This window comes from Sphaeroforma arctica (genome assembly GCF_001186125.1).
Source record: "Sphaeroforma arctica JP610 unplaced genomic scaffold supercont1.381, whole genome shotgun sequence".
Taxonomy (NCBI): Eukaryota; class Ichthyosporea; order Ichthyophonida; genus Sphaeroforma; species Sphaeroforma arctica.
In genome coordinates, this window is record NW_014040177.1 from 5,311 (window position 1) to 23,944 (window position 18,634).

Genomic DNA, 18,634 nt, shown 5'->3' on the forward strand with positions numbered 1-18,634 from the left:
AACACACACACAACACACACACACATATATATATATATATATATATATATACATTGTATTGAAGCACATGAATATATATATATATATATATATATGCAGATACACACATACACTCACACATATACACACATACACACACATTCACACACATTCACACACATTCACACACACACACACACACACACACACATGTATATATATATATATATATATATATATATATGTGTGTGTGTGTGCGTGTGTGTTGGACTTTATGAAGTCAAGCATGTTTTCTTAAATGCTGGTCAATGTGCATAATTTTAGGTTGCATACCAAGTGATCACAACCTCGTGCGGATTGAATGTCTATTATCATTCTCAATGAAGATAACTGGCGCTGTTTCGCACTTTCCTGTTGTACTTTCTTCAGTATCGATTTGACCCATGTGTATGTATATATTTTTAGGTACTAACCTCACCTTATGTTACCCGATGTTACCACATTGTTTGGCACTACGCACTGAATGCAACCATTACCCTCTGCTGCCCTACAGAATCGGCACTGGACAGAGAGCCACAGATGGACCTGTACATTCATCATCGCTAATCGTGGTCAAAACAGTTCTAGCCACCTCTCCAGTGGCGTTCCAAAGTATAGTGGGGACACTCAAGCCAAAACCGTATTTCTAGTGAGTACGCATAGACAGTATAGTATTGGTTACATATCGCAACCAGCCATTGGTCGTTCACAGTACAGTGAGACACAGCAAGCTAAGGGCACTGAGCAGTATACGCTGAAACAGCAACCAAGTGATGCTAAGCAGTACAGCGGTGCGCAACAGTACTTTGGCGGCTACCAGCCTCTGGCGCCTACATCGGCGAACAGCAAGGGCCGCGAGAAAGACCACAGTTCACCCATTGCAAAGTCTGCTGGGGTGACTGATACCGCATTTGGCAAACGATCACTCAGTGACAGTCAGGGTTACGCTGGTACACGGCGAGCCAGTGATAGCCAACCGTACAACGGCAAGCAACAGCCCTTTGTCGGATCTAAATCTTGGACACCCACACCAGTGAACACCAATATCATGAGCAATAGTTCACCCACAACAAAGCCGAGTGGTGTATCAACCGGCACACCGAAGTCGTCTATAGAACAGTATACTAGTAAGCAACCCACGTCAGGCGCCTTCGCAGTCAGTACAGCCTCAGCCGGCCCTTCCACCACCACAAGCAGGAGGTCTTCGCCTGGCATCTCGCCTACAGCAAGCAGCGGAGACATGCGATCCTCGAGTAGACCTGGCACAACCGCACAATGCAGCACTAACATCATTTGTAGCAGTAGCGATACTAGCCTTGGATATTCAAGCGCTCCTCATAATACGATGGTATCAGTCAACAGGCGTAACTCAACGGGTGCAAGTAGCGGTAGAGATATCAAACAGGATACTGCAGGGACCACCGGTGCTTTGCCACAGACTGGCAAGTGGGTGTCTAAAATGGAGCAGGGGCTATCTCGTGATAGTAAGCCGTGTCTGTTTGGCTATACAGGAGCCTCCGGGCCTGGAAAGATCAGGAAGATGGTATCGAGGACGGAAAGCGACATAGACTCGGGTATCGAGAACAGTGATATCACGCAGTTTATAAATAGACGTCAGCGCGAAGGGGCTGGATACAAGAAAGGCATTGATCGGGGTAAAAGTACTAAGCACGAGAAAGGGACCAATCAAGCTAGTACAGCTGAACAAAAGAAGAAATTCAGAGACATTAGCAGCATTCAATGGAAGTCAGCAGTTACGAAGCTCGCGGATGTGGTGGTGAACAGGGTACCCAAACAGGCACAGATCACTGAGAATGAGAATAAGGAAGGTGTTACAAGTACGGTCCGGTGTGAGACCAAAGGAGGTGGCACCGGCATGTTGAAACAGCAGCCACAGACAGTCGAATACGAATCTTTGCGCAACAGCACGAATGTACAGGTGGGCGGCTCACTGCCTGGGACTGCTAGCACTGCTGCAGCACGAGCGTATGCACACAAACGTTCATCACCATCCGCATCCACACACGCACAGAGAGGGACGGATACACCTGTGCAGAGTGGAACAGACCTGTATGCACGACCGAAGTCGCCCGTAGAGTTAGGAGAAGAGAAGCAAAATACGGTAACTGCTGTAGAAACCCCCCTGACGATTTTATCGCACACTGTACACCAAATAGAACGAACAGCTACAACTACCACGCACGATCAAACTCCTGCAACTACTACGGCAAAGCACCCCACAAGCGTACCACCCACTGTATGTCCAACAGAACAAACCACTGCAACCATCACACACGGTCACAGTTCTGTACCTACTACTGAAAAGCAGCACACAAGCGTACCACCCACTATATGTCCAACAGAACAAACCACTGCAACCACCACGCACGGTCACACTTCTACAACTACTACAGAAAAGGACTCTACCAGCGTACCACCCACTGTATGTCCTACAGAACAAACCACTACAACCATCACGCACGGTCACAGTTCTGTACCTACTACAGAAAAGGACTCTACCAGCGTACCAGCCTCTATGGGTCGATTAGAACATACTGAAACAGACGCATCGCGCAAACACGCCCCTGAAATTACTATAGTCGAGCCTCGATCGACTGTCTCCGCGAATGTACGTCCACCAGTACAAACCGCTGTCAACCCCAAGCGCGATCCCGCCACTGGAGCTGCTATAGTAACGGACCCTGCAAGGGTACCACCCACTGTAGGTCAACTAGTGGAAGATTACACTAGTAAGACCACTGTAGAAAAGCTCCAAACAAGCATATCAGTTACTGTAGGCCAGGTAGAACGAATCGCTGCAATCACCGCTCAACCGCCAGCACTGTCTGATAAAGTTGTCTCTGCTTCGACACCAGTACTCACTGCTGATGTGGCCCTAGCGCGTGAAGGTAAAAACGTAGCGGATACGGAGGAGCTTATGCCTACAGATGCAAATGGAGGCGATGTGTGTGACAAGAAGAGTGAGGTGGTGGATGTGCATGCAGGAGTGGGGACGAACGAAGGCTACTTGCGTGATAGCAAGAGCGTAGGGGACACAGATGGGCTTACAAGGACAGAGGCTATAGCAGGCGACATGCGTGATAGCAAGAGTGAAATGTATACAGAAGCACATACACATGCTAGTGCGAAAGATGGTGACGTGCGTGATAGTCAGAGTGTAGTGGACACAATTGGACAGCCACGGATAGCTGCGAATGCAGATGAGTTTCGTGATAGTACGAGTATAGTACAAACAGGTTCAGATACGACGGAGCCCATTCTCACGCAACTTAAGGCGAGTGTATGTGTGCCAGGGGGAACGGCGGCTTTGTTAGGCCCACCCGTAGTAAACCCTAAAACCTTATACCCTGGGGACATGGTAGCCGGTCACACAAGCACACTTGTAGGTCCTGGGGCACAGCCTAAAATTATAAACCCTGGGAACATGGTAGCTGGTCACGCAAACACACTTGTGAGTCCTGTGGCACAGCTTAAAACTCAAAACCCTGGTGACAAGACATCCGGCCACACAAGCACAATTGAAGGTACTGTTGTACAGCCTAAAGCCCCAAGCCCTGGGGACATGGTAGCCAGTCACACAAACACGGTTGTAGGTCCTGTGGTACAGCCTAAAACCATAAGACCTGGGGACATGGTAGCCGGTAACACAAACACGGTTGTAGGTCCTGTGGTACAGCCTAAAACCAAAAGCCCTAGGGGCATGGTAGCCGGTCACACAAACACAGTTGCAGGTCCAGTGGTACAACCTAAAACCCTAAGCTCTGGGGACAGGACATCCAGTCGCACAAACACACTTGCAGGTCCTGTGGTACAGTCTAAAACCCTAAACCCTGGTTGTAAGACATCCGGTCACACAACCACAGTGGTAGAGCCCGAAACCCTAAACCCTGGGGACCACACAGTTGGTCACGTCAATCCCATTGCAGGCTGCGCTGTTCAGCCACCCGCAAGCTCAACAGCATCAGTTACGGTTGGCACTACATCGAAAGTGAAATCTGCGGATACAGCGCGCGCCACGGATACGGCGAAGCGTGTACTTGCAGGCCAAGCGAAGGTGTTGGGAGTAACGTCGCCGCACGCCCATGGCGCAGATGGATCCGATAAGCGTGTAGGTAGCGAAGTCGGTGGAGATTGTCCCGATAGGAATGTCGACATCAAAACAGGGAGAAAGGACTACAAAAAGCGTTTAATTAGCCAAGTAAATGGGGTTAGTTTGAATAAGCATATATTTAGCAAATTTGATGGGATTGATTCAGATAGGCGTGTGGAGAGCCAGACAGCAGGTTCGGAGGCACGCACCGTGGGAATGATGCAGGCGACGGGTGGGGAAGCACAACCGATCGCACATACAGCAGCGAGTGTGAGTGTGACTAGACATGGTGGTACGACTCCAATGGACCCTGAAGAAGGCGGAATGCAGGATACAGTATCCGTCGGTACAACTGAGGTGGGAGACGGCGACATAGGAAAATTCACACAAACCACGAAGAACGTTACACAGCGAGCCCCCGCGACTATCGACACGTGCGGGGGGGCGGCTGTATACCGGTTTTCACACACTGTCGATGTGGATCGCAACCCGAACGATGTGAAGCGTGAGCCCCAAACAAGTCGTGGGGTTTCACCCTCACTCCCGCCCTCGCATTCTGCAAACACGAAGGGAACCCTAGAACCCTACGCCAGCGCTGAGGTTAAGCAGGAGCCTGCGAAGCTGCTCACGAGCATGCTTTCTACTAAAAAGGTCATCTCACCAGTACCTTCGATCACGATTGGGCCTATATCTCCTGGTGTGAGGCTTAGCAAAGCGGGCGTGGTGGCGAGGACATCTGGAGATACGTTGGCACCTGTTGTGAGTTTCGGTACTACAACGGGTGCAGTTGCGAAGACATCTGGTGATAAGTTGACGCCTGGTATGAGTCCCGCTACTAAGGCGGGGATAGTTGCGAAGACATCGGGACAAACGCTGGCCCCTGAGCTCAGCAATGAGATACAGACAACCAAGAGCGATGGCAAGACTGTAGGCGGTATTGTGGATGAGACTCAACGCAACATACGGCCCCAATCCATGGTCTCTAAACCTGTGCGTGGCCCAGGTAAGTCACTCTACACGGAAACAAGCGACAAGCACACGATCCCAATTCATACGGTAGTGCGTGGTACAAGCAAAGCACACCATGTAGAAAATAAGGACAAGGATACGATCCCAACGCATACGGGAAAGAAAGGGACCGAGATGGCAGAGAATCGCCCGCATTTGATCGATTTGAGTAATGAGAGCGATACAGAGGTGGTGCTGAAGAGGAGCGTGGGTAGCAAGGTCAAGGCGCAGCTCAGCACCAAGACTATGGAGAGCTCGACGGCCAACCCTGTGGCGGGTACTAAACGTAAGGACACTATTATTAACCGGGTGAACAACACCCCCGGCAACGGAGAAACCGCAGCCAGCACCACACTGAGTGTGGGTGTGGGTGTGGGTGCGGGTGATCGCAATAGCACTGTAAGCGGTGCGCACGGACTTATGTGTCCGCACGATGGCTGTCGGAGTGCCTGTCGGACATCCGAGTATCTGAGAAAGCATATACAACTGTGCCACCCGACCAGGGGAGATGGGGTTCCGACACAAGGGAGCACTCCGGCTAGTGATGGTATGAAAGTACCGTCTCTGCAGGATATGGACTTTGATTTGGACCTGAACACCTCGAGCCGTCAGGATACGGACACGGATACGGATGTGAATGCTGATACGCACACGCACACGCACAGAGTCAAGCATGAGCGCATGAATGTGGCACTGGTGGATGGGCAGGCAAACGCAGGCGACGGGTTAGTATCTTCTGCGACACCCCCTGTTGTATGCACACAGGCAGCACCTGATCAGAAAGATATGCCACAGTTGGAGACAGTCTCATCCGGGTTTACACAGACGAAGAAGACGACGACAATGCCATCTCTCGTTCAGAAGGAGCTGGGGAGTGCTGTGCCAGTGAGTGTGGGTATGCGCAATGGAGCCGAGGCGCAAGGGAAATCGGGGCCGAAGGAACGCAAGAGGCGGGATAAACCAGTCCCAAATACACGTAAACCAGGTTATGATCCAATTTTGCCAGCTTCCGCGCCACCCGGCATAGTCACCATCTCGCGATCGGGTATGAACATCTCACGACCCCTGGAGACCGTTCCACATTCCTCGGCCAATATCCCATCCAGTTCACTACCCTCGAATGTTCGGGCTCATGTTGATGTTATAGTCGCGAAGCCTAAGGGTACGGCCAGTGTGCATGAGAGTGCTGTGGCACACCCAACCGTCGGCAGTAGGAAGAGTTCTGCACATGAGAAACGATCCAAGGGCGCTGCGAAGCAGAGTAAGCGGAAACGTACCTACTTTAGTGATAGTAGTGGTGACGACGAGACGGTTGCTAAGGAGATTGCTAAGGACCGCAAGCGGAAGCACATAGTACACCGTGAAAGCAGCGGCATGTCGCAGAACCGAGGCCAACGAAAATACATCCTATCAAGCGATGGTAGCAGCGGCAGTGACTTCGATAGCCAAAGCCCCGACTTAGTGCACAACGCACACAAGCAGGCAAAACGCCGTAAGTGGATGTCGAATGTGACACACTGGTCTCAGTCTGGTGGCCATGACATAGACAGTGGGAATGAGATCGGCACGTCTGAGGTTGGCAGTGACGGGTATTGTAAGCGGTGTCATATATACACGCTGCAACTGGGTGAGACGTGTACGTGCGAGAAGGTACACGCGGTCAGCAAACATGCGGAACGGCGGCGGTCCACTCGGCCCACGAGAAAGGTGATGGTGGTTGGTAGTGAGAGTGGGAGTGAGAGTGGGAGTGAGAACGGCCGTGAGAGGGAAGATGGGGGGAGCAGTGGCAGTGGGGAGGACGACGATGTCAGCTATGAGATGCCGGATGAAACCCAGCACCTTACAACCCAGCACCCTAAAACCCTAAACTCGGGAAGTGGTGGGGTGCAGGCGAGTAGGGGAACCACCCAGGGCGGTGGTCTGAAAGAAAACAAAGGCGGCGATGTGCAACACCACCGGGAGACCAAGACCACACAACACACACTCGATGATAAGAGCACTCCGCGGACGGAGCCGAGCAAAGGTCCTAAGCGGTGGCGATGGTCTGAGTGGTCTGAGAGTAAAGATGGGAGCGGATCTAAGCCCAGGGCCAATGCTAAGGTGAAGGGCAAAGCTCTCACTGAGAGTGTAGCAGACGGGACAAGCACCAAGCAGAAGGAGGTGCGGGGTAGCGGGAAGGCCGCGGCGATTGCCCAGTCGAGTAGTCCAGCGAGTTTGGGACAGTGCGCTGATGCAGGTACAGGCGTGGGGAAGAGAGTGATATCACACGGTGATCTAGGTGCAAGTATGGGGACGAAGGTGATATTTCATTATGAAGGAGGTACAAGAGAGGGGAAAAAGGTCATGTCACACGGTGATATAGGTACAGGCATGAGGAAAAGGGTCATATCACACGGTGATTTAGGGACAAGCGTTGGGAAGAAGGTCATATCACACTTTGAAGCCGGTACAAGCATGGGGAAAAAGGTGATTTCACACGGTGATATAGATACAAGCATGGCCAAGAAGGTCATATCACACTTTGAAGTCGGTACTACTCTGGGGAAGAAGGTGATTTCGCCTGCAAAGGTGCCGGGTGGACTGGCGCAGCGCGCGCGAATGGGCCAGTCTCCCAGTGGTGGCAAGAAGGATTCGGGGTCACGTAAGCGGTTGAAACAGACGGATGTGAAGCGGTTGGAAGATAGAGAGGGGTCTAATGGCGAGCACAGTGGTGTGACTTCTAGTGAGACAATACCTGCCGCACGGGGTAACCACGGCAACATGAGTGAGGCTGCTGGCGAATCAGCTTCCGCGAAGGAGAGCGGTGATAAGCAAAAAGGTGCGCGTGACGATAGTTTTAACAAGGGTAAGAAAGCCTTGGCAAAGGAAGCGAGCCGCAGTAAACTACCCGGTGATAATTCAAAGCCGTCTGGTGCAGATAACGTAAACACGTCTAGTATAACAACGAGCACTTGGGAGACCCATGGCACGGGCGACCAGACCGCCATGCCAGCGGCCGTTCCCCTGACACCACCCCACGTGTCACACCCACCACTACACACGTTGTCACAGTCAAACTCACCACCCCACACGTTGCACCCACCCCACGCCACGGCACCAGCAGCGCAGGAGGCACCGGACGCCCAAGATGATCTGTTGATGTGTCCCATGAGTGGCTGTGACGAGCAGATGGCTCTGCGCCACATCAAACGGCACCAGGTGTTAGTGCACATGGGGGGGCTCATGTGTGTAGAGGGGTGTGGGGCGTTCTTCTTCGGCGAGCACGAACTGGCGGCGCACAGGACGTGGCATCTGGACAGGGAGAAGGAGCGCAGGAAGTACGAGACCCTCAATCGATTGAAGCAGATTTCTTCGGCTGCAGGGCCAGACTCGCGGGTAGTGCCGGTGGAGAGGTATACGCGAACGTCTGTGACGGCACAGATACCTGGGCATGCGGGGGACGCTGCGACCGGACAGAGTACGGCTGATGTGCAAGGACACTCTCAGGCACACGGTAGCCCTAGCATAAGAAATATACACACCACACATACGGGGGATGGCAGCAACACACGTACAGTAGTCGAACAAAACACCCACAGAGATCATAGCACCAACACACATACAGCGGGTCACAAGTCAACATACCAGGACGCGCCAGTGCCAGTGCGGCAAACGGCTGTGAAACGCGATCGATTAAGGATTATGTGTGCGTGGAGCGAGTATTGCAAACGAGTGTTTGTGAGTGAAGCCAAGTACAACCGACACCTAAAACGCGCGCATCGGTGCCGACACCCCACGTGCGACCGGAAGAAGCAGTACACCAACAAGGGCAAGTTTAAGGAACACAACGAGCGCAAGCACAAGAAGCACACGTACGCCTGTGAGCTGTGTGAGGGTATGTACGATACCACGACCGAACTACAGGCCCACTGTGTGGTGGCGCATGACGGCGTCGTGCCCTGTGCGGTGGGTGCGTGCTCAGAGTACTTTGACGGCCAAAACAGCATGCGAGCTCACTTTCGGCACCACTTTGGGGACGGAGAGGAGTACCAGTGTGACTGGAAGGGGTGCGTGGTATCCTTTGCTGACGAAGTGGACTATCTGTGGCACAAGAAATGGCCCCACAGATGTCCGTGGCGCAAGTGTGAGCGGACATTTATCGAGCGGTACGACTTTGAGACGCATCTGGAGATGGACCATGCCAATGAGAAGACGGAACGGTGTCTGGCGCTCGGGTGCGGGGCCATGTTTTCGAGTGGCCGGGATGTGAAGAAGCACGTGGATAAAAAGCACCCCACGTGTGCGATCGATGTGGAGGCGGAGTTGAAGAGACGTATGGAGAGCAAGGCGAAGGGCATTAGCCATATAGCCGTGCCTTCTTGGCCGTTGTCGTGGTATTCTCAAGTGTGAACTCTTTCTGCGAAGCTGAAGAAACGGATGGAGAGCAAGGCTAAGGGAAATGCCATATAGTTGTGCCACTTGGTCATTGTCATGATATTCTCAAGCGCGAGCACCGCCAATGAGAAGGCGGATACTCAGATAATTCGGAGTGGTGTATTGTGATTAGCTTTTGGGATGGTGGCCTTGAGTCTATTCAGGATTCGCATACTAAAAGGTGCCATTGAATTGGGAAAAACAGTGTGTGAATTAGGACTGGAATATTTTCCTGATTCAACCCCCGAGTACATCACACCCAAAAAGGTGTTTGGCAATCGTAGACAAATACAAAGGGGCCGGGTGTGTTTTAAACACCGGTGTGGCATGCTCGGCGTTTGTGCCTCAGGATACGCAACGAGGCGGCTGTGAGTAGATTGCGGATGAAGTAACTTGTGACGGTAGCTAATCAATGGAGCAAACATATGCATTGGAAAGCATATGTATTTTAATTTAGTAATATTTCACACGAACAATTAATAAAATAAAAAAGGAAATGTACTTCGGCACTATAACACACGTGGTGACAGGTCTGGTCGCCATTTTTGTTAAGATATTGGCAGGCGGGGACACTACATATGAGTATTGGGTAAACGACTACATCCACGAGATTGATAAGTATAGGGGATTTATATCTCAGGCCGTTTTCTCTATCTTATATCCGTCTTTCTAGCTACTTTCTCAAATATATGTATGTATACAAATGCATGTCAAATCTCACTCAACATAAAGATCTCAGCACTGCCTTTTCACAAATGTATAGTGTATATACCTGTCTCTCGATGCCTTCCGTATCTATAGACACATGCTTATTGGTACGTGGGTCGGCTATTTGGAAGTGAAAGTATACGGGATTTTGGGACAAACCCGGCCTATTCAAGGGTCGATATACATATACCTGCTGAAAAAAAAAAAGGACGCAGCCTCGCGTTCAATTTTCATTAGACTATGCATCCCAAAAGGAATTAAAGGACATATATATTGAAAGGAAAAATCAAAAACGTACATATTTTTTATAGGATGAATCAAAAACACACATATATTTATTATTTTAGAAGAAAAAAATGGTGAATTTTTTATATAAAAAGAAATTTGAGCAGTCCCCTTTGTCCAGAGAGTCGACTAACACTCCGCACTCCTACTGTTTTAGGGTTTAGGGATTAAGTTTCAGAAGTCGGCATTTGAGTTCAGTTGGCAGTGAGAAAACAAACGGTTACGTACGAATCTGGAATAAGTGTAGTTCGTTCGGGTCTAAAGTATACAGGTACTGTAGTTTTGTGGTTGAAAAGGTGTCAAAGTTGGGAGGGTTTGTGCCCTATACACGTTTATTCTTCTCTATCGACAAGGCCGGTACAAGGATGTGTGCTGAGTTAACGACAGGAAACTGCAACAGCATGCATACGCCAGAGAATTTCGGTACAAATAATATAGAATGAACCAGACCATCTAGGTCTATGTCCATAAGCATATGGCCTTGTGAGCTCGTTTTAACCCGACTGCTTTCCTTGCCCAAGTAAGACCCCACTTCCTCGATGCTTTCTGCACACCTCTTTTAACTCCATCGCCTTGTGCACAGGATGTCCAGCATGGGTTGTAAGTGTATGCATGGTTGTGCTGTATGTCTGTGAATGCTTGCTGTGTAGGTTGGTTGTGTTGCATGTATAGGCGTGGAGGTTTGGTATGTACATGCTCGGTTGCTTTTGTTCGGCTGTGCGTGCTCGCCAGTGCTTCGCAAAGCCCTGGCGCAACTAGCGTGTGCGTGGCAAAGGTGTACTCCCAGGCAATTCTTCCATGGGACTCGCGCACACCCACGCATGAATGACAGGTAAAACATCCGTGTTCCCACTCGCCGCCTCGACGCAGAGATGTTCGGCACAACTGTTCAGGGCCCCACTTGTCAGTCACATATCAGGCCATCACCTCCAGCCGTTGACCATGTACTTTGAACCCAAGTCTGGATACTATACGCTGACTACGGCTATCATACACTCCACACTAGAACTTGAATTTCAGGATAAGCTCCAAACCTCTTCGTATCAGTACCAGGCACAACGCACGACGCACGCAGTAGCCATACACACACACACACTCGGGGCAGCCTAACCGCATCGATACTCGCAACGACAATGGGGCCGTTCCAGTGCCACAGACAGACGAGAGTGCGCTTCGTGCAAGGGGCCGTATACGCATTTGTGCGGGTAGTAGTACGATGCAACGCCGACCCAAGCCGCGATGGTTTGAGAAGGTACGAGCATGAAGCAAGGTCTCACACCCCGTCAAATACATCGGGCTTGAACGTATGGATTGGAAAGCACAACGCGTTATACAGATTCATGGGGGGTACTCATACACAGGCATGCAATAGCCGTGTGACTAAATCAAATCGTCTGCGATTGTGATCTGTTGGTCTGGCGAACGTGCTGCTTCTACTTGTGCCCTCGTGTTTTCAGTAGGCTACAGCCCTAGTCAAGACCGTCTCCTTATTCCGTCACGCGCTTATTTGGCCACAGCCTCCGATCAAGTACCTCCTCTCATTCCGCCCCGCGTTTGTTTGGGCAACCTTAATCTAGTCCAAGTCCTGGACCATCAGCGCAACACTGCCAGTGAGCTTAGCGGCCCTGAGTGTCAGGCTGTGGTCGGTGTACTCAGTGCGTGGGAAGGAACACACCAGTGAGAAGTCGTCCGGGATATCGTGGTCTAGGTGGTGTCCCGCTACAAAGTCGTACACGTGCTGAAGGAAGGGCAAAAGCGCGAGACAAAGTTAGTACCATTTACCAAAAAAAAATATGTTGTAAAATCTACCTCGAATTATAGATATAGATATAGATATAGATATAGATATACATTCATACATACATACACACACACACACACACATTTATATATATATATATATATATGCGTGTGTGTGATAGACTTACAAGAATGATTCACGTGCACACCTTAACGCTATCATCTAGATTGAATCGTCTTTGAAGCCGCCCTCCCAGTGGCAACCGGAATACAATGTTTGCTGTCTCGGTTTGTCCTGTTTCAGGCTCTGCCGGCAACGCTTTGAAGTTCTTTTCGCGGAGATCCTCCAACTCCTGAAGTAAACCAAGCACAGCAACGGATATATAAACAGGGTGTCACAGGGACCCAAAACGAACAGAAATCCTAGTTTATAATAGAAATATGAACCCCCCCCAAAACCTCTTCCCCCCAACCAGGAGAGGAGCCAGGGACATAGAGAGACATAAAGTTTACTAAAGTGAGAAATTAAAATCAGAATTGTGGAAGAATAATGAAACGGTAAACACCTTATACACACACACACACACATATATATATATATAAATATATATATATAAATATAAATATGTATATATAAATATAAATTTATATTATATCTATCTATCTACACACACCTGTGCCACTCGCTCTTCCTCATCTATTTCACGCTGCTTGCGTTCCTCCTCCTCCCGTTCTTTTTCTTCTGCTGTTCTCTTTTGTTCGGCCTGTCCAGTTACGTGAAATCATTCGTAGGTGTGAATATCAAATATTACCTTCAAGATGGCTATACTATCCACGCAACAAACACAAATATAGAAATATAGTTTGGCTCAGTGTATTGTGAGGACATTCGTGGTTGTGAGTAATGGTCATTCATACGATAGAACTCCTATGATGATACTGTACATGCCAACAGACATACGCTGACAATGTAGTTCGGCCCGTTTGTAATGTTGTATGGGGTCATTTTGAAGGTACGAGTAATGACTAGACGTATAACATCCCATGTGATGAGAATACTGCACACTCCGTGGGAGACGTTCATTTCAGAAACAAGTATAGAATAATGGTGAAAATGCATATGCATACATGCCCACGCATATATCTATATATATATATATATACATACATACATGCATGCATATATACATACATACATCCATACACACACACACACACATACATTATATATATATCTATACATACATGCACATATATGTAAAATATCATACATACAATACACACACACACACACATATATATATATATATTATATACATATACTACATACATGACAGTGTATACATATAAGAATGTAATACACACACCTTCTCCTGGTCAGCTCTAAGTGATTCCTGGAAGGCTTGTTCTTGTTCGCGTAGTAAGTTGCGAGTGTTCAGACGCTCTAGCCTACATTTGGTATAGTCAGAAAAGTACACATAAAAACAATGTTCAAGAGCAGGCACCAAGGAGGCTCCCAACTCAAATACTAAGTATTTTCGCGGGCCAGATAAACTACGCTTGTATACTCACAGGTTGTGTCGTACGGTGTCTACCACGGTTTGTGACAATAGGGATTTGTGCAAGGTCGGCTTTTGCTACAAGACGACACACTCATAGAGGCAAACGAGTAAAAGCCACCACACACACACAGTACAATACAATATACTATAATGTAATAAAATTTGGACAATAATACAATACAACAATGCTTGGATACTAATATCCCTTGACATTACACTGCCACAGCAACATAAAATATAATGCAATAAAATATAACATATTATATATATATATATATATAGCAACACAAAGCCTTAATCAAATTCAGCATTCTGATCCCACCATACCTTTCGTTCCTCTGCAGCATCAGTTCAGCGTTAGCCATTTCGGTAAAACCTTTCAACTGCTCCGTGAAGTTGCTCACCGTGGAGATATCTATTAATAGAATATACAAACAAAAGTCAAGTTCGCAAAAACTAGTACATACTAACCTCCAATCGTGGCAACTCGTCTGGTTGTACTCCCGGCGGGCTGCACAATATCCACACACTGATATACCCCGAGGGTTTCCATCCCGGCAACGGATATAAACTCGTAAACATATACATATATAGATACGTTTACCTACACATACGCACAAGTAGGCTTCAGCTGCTAACCTTCAATCTTCCCAGCTAGCTTGGGCTTACTGCCGATAGGCAACACCGCAGCCACAAAGGTAGTATCCTGAGGCTTGCAACATAGTGGCCGTACCACAGCTCAGAGAGGAATCACAAACAAGTATATGACTGCGGAAATACACATGAACATAAAAATATACAGAAAAATAATATATATACATATAGATATACACATACACATCACATACAGATACATACATACATACATATATACATACGTACATATATACATACGTACACACATACATATTTACATACATGATATATATATATATATATATATGTATACTGCACATGTGTGACTATATCTGTACATATAGATTTAGGATACTAACCTTCAATTTTGCCAACCAACTTGATTTTACTACCAATTGGCAGCACCACAGCCACAAAGGGATATCCCGTGGCTTGCAACGCATTGGCCGTACCCCATCCCAGAGTCGAGCTAGCAGAAGCGGCGAAGAATACCGAGTCTTGTTGACACAGATCCATCACCGTCTGATTGCTCATAAACTCTCTGTTTCAAGTTCAGGGTTCAGGGTTTAGGGTTTACGATTTAGGATTGAATTTAGGTTTGAGTTTAATGCCTAGTCTGGGTCGTCAGGTACAGCTCGATGATTGACCTGCAAGTATTGACATTGCCATTGTTCGTAAACCGAGTCTTATTATCCAACGAGATTGCAAAATAAGGAGAAACACTGCTGAGATAACTATGGTGCGGCCAAGAGGGTCCGTACACTACTGCAAGCTAGCAGCACTTATCTCGATAGACCAGGAACTTATAAAGAGAGGAAATCATAGTCGATATAAAGAAGAATTTATAGTCAATACAGAGAGGAAATTATAGTCAATACAGGGAACATGTCCTAACTATTGAAGAAGATTGTCCGACTTTTAAAAACTTGTCCGATGACAGAGCTTGTTCCGTGTGATGAGCGCATGCTAATTTGAAGTGGCTTCTTTTAATAATAATGTTGCCCCAAATACAAAAAACTCGTTCCAATTTTGAAACTTTAATCCCAATTTTAAAGGGCTTGGCTTCAATCCTACCGCAAACCCTAGCCCTGCTCTATGTATAATGTACACATACAACTCTATATAGTTAACTCTGCAGATAGCCAAACCTAACATACAGAATGCCAGAGATACCCACAACTCATGCGTATAGATTCTAAGTATTCTTGTCTCGGTACGCCTGTATGCCCCACCTGTACAGCCCAGTATACGGGGAGGAGTTTGGCAAACAGTAAATGTAAACTGACAAGATGCATAGATTCCTTTAACAATGAGACTTTAATTTTAATCACTACTTAAGATTAATCATATCATATCGAAGCATATGTATACAAATGCTGAATCGATACACCCCACAGCATGCAGGGAAGAAAGTGTGTCAAAACGTAAACCAGCACACACATTTATGGACAGATGTATATACGATAATCAAAAGCTATCCATAGATGCACAAAACGTATACACTATCTTCATACGTATATAAGAATGTATTGCTTGTACAGCCTATTAAATACAAGACACCCACCTGCAGAAAATATCCAAAACCCTTTTACGTACACACTATCTGCATACGTATATAAGAATATATTGATTGTACAGCCTATTAAATACAAGACACCCACCTGCAGAAAATATCCGTATCCAGGTGTCGCGGAGAGTGAACATACACCACCACATACTGCAATCGCTCTTTGGCCAAACTCACAGCCTGTGATAAGAAATGGACCCAACAAACAAGAGTCAGCTACTAGTGCTCCATCAATCAGCCAATTCATTTTTGGGTTGTTTGCCATCGAAAGATATTTCATTTTTCTGGTTTGTGCGTGAAAAACTGTATTTTTGGTGTTTGACTGAGATATTGGCCCGAATTACTGGATCCCAGTAAGTCCAAGAGGGGCGCTGATGTACAACAGATGTATAAACTACTTATACATACATATAAACAGTCCAAACACAGCGCAAATAAGGATATATGTGAGAAATGACGTTAAAGTACCTCCGCGTATGCAACTACATATACATACACACACACAACATGCACGTAGCGCACGCATATAGTGTAAATATGAATATGATTAGATGACGAACATATACGTATGCAATTGTGTTTACATACACATGTACAAACATACACACGCCACAGATGTATAGTATGAATTAAGAATACGTTTGCGATGTAATATCCATACACGCATACAACCATATATACGGCGCAGAGATGCACGCCACAGATGTATAGTATGAATTAAGAATACGTTTGCGATGTAATATCCATACACGCATACAACCATATATACGGCGCAGAGATGAACGCACCTGTGAGAACGATCCGTGGAAAAAACTGGCGTGACGAGTTCCATACTTCTGATCATACTCGGTTTCAAACTCGCGTATTACAGTCTCTTCACTCTTGCCTATACGATCAATTCGAGTATGTCGATGAAATGGAATTAAAATCCAGGTGAATACAATTGAATATGAGGACGAACTAGAATTGGCATCCACGTGATTGACTTTGAATAACGTGGACAAGTTTGAATTGACTTCCAGGTGACTAAGGTACAAGACTGAGAATATAAATACGGGTTCAGGGGTCGTTGTACAAACCCGCAGAAGAAGATTGGATACAAGGTAGACAATAAATATAGTATACAGGCGAATACCGGTTTAGAGCTGGAACATAGACAGTTTCTAACGAGTCACTCTTACATGAGCACTTCAGTTGTAGGTAATAAAAGCAGCTAATGTCTCCCTATGAACCAAACTAGCCTTTGTAGCACAGACATGTATCCGTAGTGTTGACGGAAGCGCCAGGCAACGCAATATAAACCATATCGCGACAAATCATGTTCAACACAAAGGCTCAATAGCATGGTACGATACAATCAGTCTATAAAAGCCAAACAAAAACAAACAAACAAAACAAACAAAAAGCAACCCAACAGTGTAAGTAAGTGGATTGCGATAAATCACTAGTACCTCGGTAGCACACACCGCCAAATAAAAAGGGCCAACCCCCGCGGTACTACATCAAAGTAAATAAACCTAACCACAAAAGCACAGAAACGGCATACCCAAACCACCAGAAAGGGCCACAAAAGACCGGAAAGAATGTATCGCAATATATATATATATACTTCGACAGCACCAGAAATGTACACACCATGCGAAAACATGCCGCAAGGCGGAATGCCTTGCAATCAATAAAACCATCCCCAACATTCGCGTTGCAGTTGAATCTTGGCGTAAAATTGTATGGATACATAAAAAAACAAGCAGTTATGCACTTGCACTCATATAGTGTAGAAAGGAGACTGTATAAATAGATGACTGCGTATGTTTCTATGGGTTTGTTCCTCAACACCACAGGCACAGCACACAAGCCGTAGCCAGGTACCATAGGGTTTTACCATAGCATACCTTATAAAAGCTTAACCCCTAAAACACAATACCATAGTACACATACCAAAATCAGACTGGACAAAAGACCCGGAAACAGCAGTAATTGCCCTCAAAACCGGTCCTAATATGTAGTCCACCGCACTGAGAAAGGTCTGAATGGGCGAGAAGATCAAAGAGATGGCCCAGGACACCCACCCTTGGGGTTCTGCGCCCCTTCCTCGCCCGTTCCGTGGGTCGCCATTTGCACCTGTAAATGGGAATGGATGGGCTATGAGTTGTAGCGAAATGTACAGACATATATATTGAATAGTGTATGGTATAAATAGGTAGTATTGACATAGAAACACATGCGTGTAGGCGTTTAAGCATTACCGGAGAGTCAGAAAATTAGCGGAATTTCTGAAGAAAAAGAAAATAATACAAGGTGGATAAGATAACATAAAAGCTGGCCGTGGACATTGCGAGATTTTAAACAGACACGATTAGTGATATGAGCAATCAAGCAAGAATAGAAACGATTACAAGCAAAAACAACATGTAGCAACATACGCCTGACACGCACATGTATGAAGCATGAGAGCAATCATCTGCAAAATGATACCACAAGCGAATTAGGACACACAAACTCACACAACACGAATACATACATACATATACATATATTTTCAAATATATATATATATATATATGTATATATATATATATATATATA

The 18,634-nt window shown here is 46.9% G+C and overlaps 2 protein-coding genes across 2 annotated transcripts in view; one reads left to right on the top strand and one right to left on the bottom strand.

Annotated features, from left to right (window-relative positions):
• Positions 1 to 502: 502 nt before the first annotated feature.
• Positions 503 to 10,058, top strand: SARC_05755 (hypothetical protein; the record flags this gene model as incomplete). The annotated part of the gene is made up of 1 exon (XM_014300368.1): positions 503 to 10,058. One exon carries the CDS (start codon positions 503 to 505, stop codon positions 9,524 to 9,526), a length of 9,024 nt encoding a protein of 3,007 aa, XP_014155843.1. The 3' UTR covers positions 9,527 to 10,058.
• A 789-nt stretch (positions 10,059 to 10,847) lies between these two features.
• SARC_05756 (hypothetical protein) overlaps positions 10,848 to 18,634 on the bottom strand; it is an 8,708-nt gene continuing 921 nt past the window's right edge. Inside the window, exons 2-10 of the mRNA XM_014300369.1 lie at positions 17,987 to 18,169; positions 16,837 to 16,934; positions 16,143 to 16,228; positions 14,841 to 15,022; positions 14,173 to 14,260; positions 13,651 to 13,732; positions 12,958 to 13,047; positions 12,493 to 12,636; positions 10,848 to 12,281 (exon numbers count right to left, since the gene is read on the bottom strand). Coding sequence (XP_014155844.1) covers positions 12,117 to 12,281; positions 12,493 to 12,636; positions 12,958 to 13,047; positions 13,651 to 13,732; positions 14,173 to 14,260; positions 14,841 to 15,022; positions 16,143 to 16,228; positions 16,837 to 16,934; positions 17,987 to 18,169 — 1,118 coding nt within the window. The 3' untranslated portion in view covers positions 10,848 to 12,116. The remainder of the gene's footprint in view (positions 12,282 to 12,492; positions 12,637 to 12,957; positions 13,048 to 13,650; positions 13,733 to 14,172; positions 14,261 to 14,840; positions 15,023 to 16,142; positions 16,229 to 16,836; positions 16,935 to 17,986; positions 18,170 to 18,634) is intronic.